Source organism: Octodon degus, unplaced genomic scaffold (assembly GCF_000260255.1).
Source record: "Octodon degus isolate 3935 unplaced genomic scaffold, OctDeg1.0 scaffold00061, whole genome shotgun sequence".
Lineage (NCBI taxonomy): Eukaryota > Metazoa > Chordata > Mammalia > Rodentia > Octodontidae > Octodon > Octodon degus.
The window spans coordinates 4,204,635-4,214,686 of NW_004524637.1; the positions used below are offsets into that span (position 1 = coordinate 4,204,635).

General features: G+C 43.0%; 1 protein-coding gene across 1 annotated transcript in view; it reads left to right on the forward strand.

Annotated features, from left to right (window-relative positions):
• The window catches only part of Myo6 (myosin VI), a 165,690-nt gene extending 157,114 nt beyond the window's left edge, over positions 1 to 8,576 (forward strand). Inside the window, exons 33-36 of the mRNA XM_023718672.1 lie at positions 584 to 715; positions 4,061 to 4,087; positions 6,442 to 6,660; positions 7,164 to 8,576. Of these exons, the coding sequence (XP_023574440.1) occupies positions 584 to 715; positions 4,061 to 4,087; positions 6,442 to 6,660; positions 7,164 to 7,363 (578 nt within the window). The 3' untranslated portion in view covers positions 7,364 to 8,576. The remainder of the gene's footprint in view (positions 1 to 583; positions 716 to 4,060; positions 4,088 to 6,441; positions 6,661 to 7,163) is intronic.
• Positions 8,577 to 10,052: the final 1,476 nt, after the last annotated feature.

Below are 10,052 nucleotides of genomic sequence, written 5' to 3' on the forward strand. Positions count from 1 at the left end.
GGAGCTGCCCCTCTGATTGTGCTTGTAGTAGCGTGCGGTGTCTGCCCATGTCTGTTGGCTGTGAATGCAGAGGAACAGCAGCAGCAGTGCAGTTGTTGCCTGTGAAGGCTGTGTTTCTTGACAGAACAGTTGTGTGAAGTGTATTCAGGAGACCCCATGTGGTTGTGCTGCTGTTGAAGTCAGGGCTGGAGCTCAGGGTGCTGACGGGAAGGAGGCAGCAGCATGCAGCACCTCCCTGCGCTGTTCTTCCCGCAGTGAGGTTGTCCGCCTGGTTGCAGAAGGGCGAGCGCGAGTCTGCCTCATGTTGGGCTCGCTGACCTTCTGTTCTTCGTCCCCCGCCCCCATTCTTCCCATTTGGAGGACTTGTCGTGTGTGGAGCAGGTGACAGCAGAGTACCAGTGTCTGGATGACATGCCCTGTGAATAGGAAGATAATCTGAGGAGGCTCTTCTGTATGAGTAACTTGATTGTGTGCTATTCAGTTGGAAACCAAAGCTTGGGGTGTGTTTGTGCTGGGGACAGGCACGTTAGGTGAGCAGGTGGGCGCCAACCCCATCTGTACCTTTTTTTCTGTCACTCTACAGACATCGAGCTGCTGGCGGCCTGCAGGGAAGAGTTTCACAGGCGCCTCAAAGTGTACCACGCATGGAAATCCAAGAACAAGAAGAGAAACTCCGAAGCCGAGCAGCGTGCGCCCAAGTCTGTGACCGATTACGGTAAAGATAACTGTGCTTGCAAGCGTTCTGAAGTATACGTGGGTAAATATCTGTAACTGTGTGCAGGCAGCTGGGTGGAGTCTTCAGTAGAAGTTGTCTCTGTTGTGGACTGTGACCTCTTGGACCTGGAGAACCACGCTGACCTGGCTTCCATAGTGTATTTCTATTGAGTTTTTCCCCCATAATTTTATTGAGAAACAAATAGCAATGAGACAGTTTCAAATCAAATTGGTAGAACAGTTTCAATAATTAACACATTGCATACATTCCTCCCAGTGGTTAATTGCTGTACAAGATGCAGACATGATATCCTATCTGCAAACACCATTAGAACAAATCACTCTATTCATTAAGAGAATGTAACTATATATGTGTCCTAACCATTTTGAATACACAGATACAAAATGGACATTCATCTGTATCCCCTTTTTTGTTCCGTTATTTGAATATTATAGGTGTGTAAACTCAGCAAAATATTCTAAAAGAGTCCAGTAGCCCATAATAGTATTGGGTCTTCTGTTTGACTGGCAATGTCAGAAATTGTTGACCTGAGTCCCCTACAGCTCAGCATAACAGCATGGCTTTACTTCTTATACTTCGTTTTTATACTTTTCTGCTGGATGGTTAAGACCAAGGTAAAGCAGGACCTATGCAACGAGAGTTGTAGCTTTTATATCTGATAAGGTCAATCAAATCCCCTCAGGATTTATTCTAAGACTTGAGTTTTGTTTTGGTGGTACTGGGAATTGAACTCAGGACCCAGTACTTGCCAGGCTCTGTTGAATGTTTTTCAAGTCATATTTGTCAGTATATATTGAATTTACTTGTTAAAATAAATTCTGTATCTTTTCCCATACTAAGGAAGTTAGGTGGTAATGCTGTAAGTACCTGGCGTTACTTTCACACAAACCCGCGCACAGCAGGAGCACATGCGAAATGCGGAGAGGACTGTGGTGTTTTAGCCTGCCGTGGGAAGTGAGTTCTGCCCGTGCAAGTGAGAGTTTATACTTGCTGAAAGGATATCACTGAAGTTTTTTCTTCTTTTAAAATGGATTTTCCCGTAACTTTGGAATGTGTTCCTTTTCATGTCAGAAAGCACAAGTGCTCTTGGTTCCTCCCAGAGTGGTGCTTGGCCTGGAAAAGGACAGGAATTCCTGCGTGCGCTCTCTGTGCGTGCGCGCAGCCCTGTTGGGACAGGCTCGCTGCCGTGAGCATAGCAGCGTGGCAGGGCAGGCTCAGGAAGGCCTCCTGGCTCAGCTGCGGCTCCACCCGCCGGGATTGGGGCTTTCAGCTGAACACGGCTGTGCTAGAGGCCGAGTATGTCCTTGAAAGTGGAAATAGAGGACACTGAGACAATATGGGAAAAGTGGCACAGGTGCCAGCATGAACTCAGCACATATGTCACACACGATCTTTAAAGCAGTAATCGGAATTTTATTTGTTCAACTTGCTGCTTTTTATACTGCCATAATTTATTCCAGTTACCATCAAGGGGACATCAGGTTTAGGGTCTTTTATTAAGGGGTATGTTCTCAATTCTTGACAGCATAGTTTATTAATAATATAGGACTCAAGTTCACATGAAAATGAGCTTTGGGCTACATTTTGCTTTTCTCGCATTCCTCCAAATAAATGAGAGCAACAATTGAGCTTAATTAAATGGCATAACATCAGTGTTTAAGTTGTTGCAGAGAGTAGATTTAGGGCAGTCCTGTCTTTACTGAGGAAGATGTTGGTGGTAGTAATTGGTCAGTGGGGGCCTCAGGCGCTAGGTAACCCTCAGGAGGTGCCAGGAGAGACCACAGTTGGAAGCCCACGCGACGCCGTGACCAGCTCTGTCTTACTCGGTTTTATTTTTGCCCCTAAGATGATCGGATAGCCCCTCACCAGGTCACTGTATGTGTACTGTTTCTGCCCGAAGTTACCTTTGTGGTGTAAAAAGTAGTGGTGGCAGGCTGGCCAGATAGCTCAGTGGACTAAAGTGCCTGCTTAGGCAGAGTGCAGTGGCCGGGGTTTGATCCCTGGCATGTCGTGCCGGCCCTGCCCTGGGGTGTTCTGAGACAGCGACTGAGACTGGGTGTGGGGGTGCGCGCCTGTGATCCCAGCACTTGGCAGGCCGAAAACAGGAGGCTCCCTGAGTCCAACCTGTGTAGTGACACCCTGTAGGCCCTGTCCTAACTACAGAAAGAAAAACATAGTGGTGGGCTCATCTTTTTAAATAGCATCTTTTTAGCTGTCAATGCAGCGAGTAACTTTGGCCAGACAAACTTCCACTGTGTTGTATTTAAACATGTACATCTGAGAGACACCACAAGTGACTCCTGGGCTGGGCGGCAGACTTTAAACCAGCCTTCTGGGCCTGGGTGTGGTTTCCACCGCAGGTGCAGGCAGGGTGTGGCTCGCCTGTTGGTACCAGTGCTGTTCCCTTTCATAGTTTAGGAAGGGGGAACAAAAGAGTGGCGAGGGACGTTTTGAGTCACATTCAGTGTGTGAATAAGTTTAGGAGTTTGCTGTGAACACTGTCCCTGTGCAGCTGGCCTTCACAGAATTTCATGACGATCCAGGATTAAAAAATCTTACTTCTGTACATTATTTAACCTTGATTTTCTAAGTGTTTTTCTTTCTGATGTAGAAGTCGGTCTGATATAGGAGCACAGCACATAGCTAAGAAGAAGAGCAGTAGGCACCGAGGTGCTTGCGGCTCAGTTGAGTAAGCGCTACACTTGCGTGCCGTCCAAGGGGCCGCTAAGCGCCCTGTAACAGGCACCGTTCTGTGGCCTCACACTCAGAAGGACCCAAACCCATTCTTTGTAAGGCATGTAGGGCCTGGCTAGTGAAGGTGTAGCCTGGCAGCGCGCACGTGTGAGAGCCGCACCCGGGCGGCCTGCGCTGTGAGGACCTCCCGGGAGCCTGGGCTAGCTCACGTCTTGTTTACTGCAGAGATTTTCAGAGGAGATATGTGAGGCAGTGGCACATTATGCAGTAAATATTTATCATATCTTAATTGCCTAAAGTAATGATTTTTGAAATAGTTGTTTTCAGATGAAGTGGTTGAAAAAGCTCTATTAAGTCACTTGTGCTAAGGTTTTGTTTGGATATCACTGTGTGCAGAATTATAAAGTGCAGTTTTCATATATATATGTGCCTCAAACACGTTTTCCTAAAACTGAAGCAAAGTATCCCCTTTTTAAAACTAGACAGCAAGACCTGCTTGTAGGTGATTCTGAGAATGTCTGACTATTTACTTACTAGTTGCTGCCTCAGCTGACAAATGGCTTGTAAATAGGAAAATGCTCAAACACAGCTGTGCCATTTTTATCTTCAACATAAAATATTTGTTCGCAGATTTTGCACCATTTTTGAACAATTCACGTAAGTCATTGGGTGGTAACTCATGAGCTAACTGGAAAATGGGTTAAATACTTTATAGAGAACTAACTTCTGTAAATATTGTCTTGCTACAATTTTAAGTGAATTGTAGTACCTTAAAATTGGCTTATCTGTATGCAGATTTATTTTAACTAGAGATGATGCTTTTATTTGGCTTATACCAAAGTGTATATTTAGAACAAAATCTTCTGTTGTTTTTTTTCAAATTCCTTGTAAAAATAGTATTTTAAACAGTGTCCACAATTCTGATTGTAGCAGGACTCTTATGTGAGCACAGCGGCTGATTCTGAGGACAGAGACTAATCTTTAGGTGCTGGTTGCAGGCTCTTTATTCTCCACACTGAGGGCATCTGCTTTTCTAAGCAAAGAAGTAGGAGAGGAGATTACTTTGTTACTTCGTGGCCTCATAGGAGACTCATACTTTCTGAGTCTCCTTTGGAATCAGCTGAACAGGAGTGATTCGACATAATGCCACAGACTGGCCACTAGCCAGCTGATTTGACCTGTTTTTTAAACTGTCTGATAATTTACAGGGCTATGTTTGAAACAATTTTTTTTCTTTCTTTCTTTTTTGTGGAACCAGGGATTTAACTCAGGCCCCTGTGCTTGCCAGGCAAGCGCTTATTCTACTGAGCCATCTCCCCGGCCCCTAAAACAAATTTTATAATCTTAAAGTGTAATACAACTGGATAGGAAAAAAAGTTGTTTAGGTAAGATTCAAGCTTTTGAAGATCTGTACTTTTGAAATTTTCCAGAGAGATATTAGTTTTTAGTGTTCTTCAATGTTTCCATTTTTCCCTAGTGAAGACTTTTCTTGGTTTTTAAATTTTATCAAGTAACAGGATAAATATACTGAATAATAGACTACTATTTTAAAAGAAAAATAGGTTAATTAATAGACAGTTATTGGTATTATAGTTAATATCCAATCAACTGGATGTTAAATTCCAATTCTTAAGATGGAGGGAAATTTAAAAAAAAATCCTCTTCCAAGATTTTACCATTAAATATTTTCTACCAAGGTAATTTTTAAAAGTTCAAGTATACTCTGAGCTGTGCATAGCTTTAGGGAAACAGGAACAAAAGAATAAATGAACACGTTTCTATTAATATGCTAAGGGTAATGGGGTTTTTTTAAATCACTAACAAAACTGGCTTCTACTTTCATAGACATACATAGCTTTGCTGATTGCTTTGCTTTCTCTGATTTGCAAAGAAATAAATTTAGCTGCTGTAGCTCTCTTGCTCTTTCTAGGTGTAAAAAGTAGAGTAAGAGTATTTTCATTCTTCCCATATTTGTAATTTCTTACAAAAACCATGTGGTTATACTTGAGTTTTGTATCCTGTGTGAAAGTTATTGTAAAACTTTCCATTGACATACTTTGATTTCCATCCTGAGGTCTTGGAACTGCAGTGCATGATTGGTGTGCTTTTACTGCTGTGTGTATAAAGCATATTAAGCAGCCTTACTAAAATCATGCTACTGAAGACCTGAGGTCATTGCTCCGGGAAATGTTTACTTTTGCAGATGAAACAAAAACCCAATTTTTCAATACTGAAAATCGAGCGAAGAATAAATGCTGGCTATGGGTGGGGTGCTTAGGCAGTGCTGCAAGGGGAACAGGGACTTTGCTTCTGCTGGCAAGAGTGTACGAGGCCTCTATCTTCTGTGGGGTTTATTCCAGAAGAATGAACTCTGGTTCTGGAATAAGTAAACATGTTTATGAGAAAGCTCATGCTTACTGTTACAGATTTTATTTGGTTATGTTTGTCTGTTACTAATATCCATGTTATCTTGACCACTCAAAATCCCCAAATCTGTTGATAAAAGAGAAGATTTTTACATGGCCTCCACTTGTTATGGTAATTGTGATTATAACAGATTTTTAAAATTCTTAATTTTATTGTAAGTAATCCAATAAGTTATTTTGCAACTTTCATTTGAAATCTTTGGAGGAAAAGTGCAAATCTAGTAAATAATACTAGCTTGCGTTCCTGCCATGTAGCTTTATTTCAGGTTACTGGTAACAGCCATTTGTTAAGGGTATGGTACAGTTGTGTGTCTCCTGGTGGTGGTGGTGGTGGTGGTGGTGGTAGTGGGGCGCGTGCATGCGTGCCTACCTGCACACGTGCAGGAATGCACCACCAAGGAGCATCTTTAAGAAATGACAGGAGAATTCTAAGAAATCATGCTCAGGATTGTATTCTGTTACAGGCGGTCAGTTATTCTGGGAACCTCCCCCTCTCCTCTGGGGGTGTTCTTGTGCATTTAGGGTTAAAGGCTCTGCCTTTCCCTTGAGCCGTAGCTGTAACTAATGCTCCTCTTCTGCGTACAGCTCAGCAGAACCCAGCTGCTCAGCTTCCTGCCAGGCAGCAGGAGATTGAGATGAACCGGCAGCAGCGATTCTTCCGAATCCCATTCATCCGCCCTGCTGACCAGTACAAAGACCCCCAGAACAAGAAGAAAGGCTGGTGGTATGCCCACTTCGACGGGCCCTGGATTGCCCGGCAGATGGAGCTGCACCCTGACAAGCCGCCCATCCTTCTTGTGGCTGGTGTGTATTTCCCAGAAAATGCATGAAACAGGAAGGGTTAGAAACCTTATGAATGATGCATTCTGAATCAGAAGGTGATAATTAACTAAATTGCAGTGTGGGATGATGGAGTTCACTGTTAAATCACATTGCAGCTAACTGAGGGTTAACTGAGTTATAATGTGAAATTGCTTGGGCTAATTATGTCCTCTTAGAGCACTCAGAAACTTGTCTGTATTCTAAGAAACTTTTCATTGTGTTTATATTTGTTGTCTTGCAGTAGCTTAAGGACACATGTCACTTATGTTAACCTGATTACTTTTTGATTCACTGTGCTGCTTACAAATTTTCACCGGGTTTTTTTTAGTGCGGGCAACTTAGTTTCCTAGTGAATTCATTAAGCACATTTCCAGCCTAAAGAAAATGAAGTTTTAAATTTGATTTGTGATTATTTGATTCCGGAACAAAGCTCCTAATGTCATTCCAGAGAGAGAGAGGTCATTTTCCGTGTCTCCTGTGTGCAGGGAAAGATGACATGGAGATGTGTGAGCTGAACCTGGAGGAGACGGGCCTCACCCGGAAGCGCGGCGCCGAGATCTTGCCGAGGCAGTTTGAGGAGATCTGGGAGCGCTGCGGGGGCCTCCAGTACCTGCAGAGCGCCATCGAGAGCAGGCAGGCGCGGCCCACCTACGCCACAGCCATGCTGCAGAGCCTGCTCAAGTAGCTGCTGCTGCCGCCCACCCGCAGGCGCAGCCTGGCCGTGTGCTAAGGAGAGGGCCGGGAGAGCAAGCCGCCTTGCTGCTATTCGGGTCATTCTGCAAGTGACCAGATGTTACTAATCATGGCCTTTCGTTAATGTGTTTAGGGTTAGTTAGGGTTATGGGGTGATTTTTAGGACCTTATGGTTCGTTTCCTTGCTCCAGCTGTAGCTCTGGATCTTCTCTTCACTCTGATGCTTTTCAGGCTTGGACAGATCCCGTCTCTTGGCCTGCAGACTGCCTTAAGGCCGTCACGATTGCTCTCACAGGAAAGATAATTTTGCAGCTATTTCAGAAGATGTAGTCCTTTATAACTGGAGTAATGAAATTGTGGCTTAAACTTCTTCTGGGAATTAAGGCACTTGAAATGTCAAGGCACTGCTGCTTGGAAAACGCCAGGAAAGCTGTGTTTTGTCTTACGTTTCAGAAATTCTTAGATACCTCCTCCATGACGGAAATTCTGGCTTTTCCCCTCCTGCGCAGCGTGTCTTAGTTTGGGTGAAGCACTTCTTACTGACTTCTAGAATTCTGGAATGAGCCTTAATTTATTCGGCATGTTCTTTGATAAAGGCAGTGCTCATGTCCAGCACTGACTGGGTTTTCTTTTCTATCAAGCTGTGTGTTGCCATCAGAATATTTTTTAAATATATATTTCATGGGCTAATAAAGGAATTACAGACTGTTCGGACATTTATAAGTTCTGGGATAAATTTAGTTTAATTTAGAAAGGGAAACAGCTTAGGTAGCCCTGGCCTAACTGGACTGAATTCAGATACTCTTTCAGCTTCATCTCAGATGTGCTTTTTGTGTGAGAATCTTGTCCAAGCTGTTTCATGGTTTAAGCTGCTGTTTGTTTCAAATATCTGTTTAATTCCTAGTGTCTTATCTTGCCTTTCAAGATTTTTGGAAAGTGTAGAGCTATTTTATAAGCTTTGTAATTCAATAGCCCTTATACTTAGTAATTGCTTGTTTCATGTAACAGATAATTTAAAGAAAAAGTTCTTCTTGGGTGTTCTTAGTCTTGATCAAATGTCAACAGTTTCAAACCTAATATTTATGACTTTCATATTAGGAATTTAGAGACAAAAATCCATCAGGGAGTTATGTTGACATAAGCTTAAAAGAGTCTTGTTTGTATTGTAGAATAAAATTAGAAAATAAAATTATTCTCTGCACTTTTTTCTGGTTTGTAAGTACTCTAACATTTGAAATGAAGGTTCAGTGACTGTCTTCTCACCTGGAAAGCTGCCTCAGTCAGGGGGATACTTGCAGCCGACCAGTGTTGGGAGCCACATGCTGTTCTCAGAGCCGCTTCTCCTGGTGACTGCACACTGCGGAACGCTTATTTGTCACCAGGCTGCACGGGTGATCGCCTGTTGGGGAGGCCTGTGGCCCTGGGTGCTGAGGGCTAAGAGTGTGGGGTGGATGTCCTTTGGCAGCTACTTGGCTGCTCCGGGTCCCCATCCTGGGGTCACTGGGTGACGGAGACAGAGGGTGTAGTTACTGAGATCAACAACCTGTTCACATTCTCCTGTTCACCTTCCTAGGTGTTTTTCTTTGTGTAGGTTAGTGAGTGTGCACTTTATTTCTTAACCAGTAATAAGTGAAGTCCTTGAAAAAAATGTAGTAACCAAATTGGTTTTTAATGATGTCCTTTTAGTACTATTTGCATAATTTATGTTTGTTATAGGTACATGAATTGATACTAGATGAAAAATTAATTAAAAAAGTTAAAATATTATAATGAGAGAACCTAATGTTTTGTAGTATTTGTAAGAAATATAGCAAAAGCTTGTTACAAGTCCTTTTAGTTTTCGACTGATAGTTAATAAAATTATACTAATCATGAGCCATTTTGTTTCTAATTATGTTACTCAGCTGACCTAGAAACTGTCTATTTAAAATAGTCTCCTGAGTTCATGTTGCCACCACACTGGCCCTAACTCAGGTAGACTTGGGTTAACCTACATACAGCTGATGTGCATTCATATGGAGACACTTGCCGGGGAAGCTTAGGGTGCTGACCCCAAAAGGGACTGGTGGAAACGACGGTGATCAAGTCTGCTGGCAAACCTATGAATGCCAGGGGAAAACTGAGAATCAAAAGTTAGTTAGCTCATATTTTAATGGAGACTTAAAGTTTAAGCCTACGCGTGGTCTGCAAAGAACTAACCTCATAGTGCTGTCTCGCCAGTCTTAGCACGTGTCCACACCGATTCCTCACACTGTGGATGGCATGTGTGGGAAAGCGTCCATGCACCGAACACTGAAGGAGGTACGCGACGTCTTCACGTTCAGTTATAATGAAGTGATGTCTTCACATTCAACTCAAGTGTAAAGTGACCATCAGTGTATCGGACAGGTGTGCGTGTGAGGTTATGAGCTCACTGGAACAGGAACATGCTTAAGAACACAGCTGTCTTAATTCTAAAGTTGTGGAGATAAGGTAGGGACATAGGTGGACACAAAAGACTTCTACTCTCATTGAACCCCTCGCTTGACTTAGGTCGTTCTTTTTCTAGTACATTTAGTCAACCCTTTTGTTTTATAAGCAACCAAGGAAAGATTAAAGACAGAATTGATGGTGTTTGTAGAATTTTGGACAGTAGAAGCCTGAAGACAAGAATAATAATTCATATTATTTGTAGAGCTTTG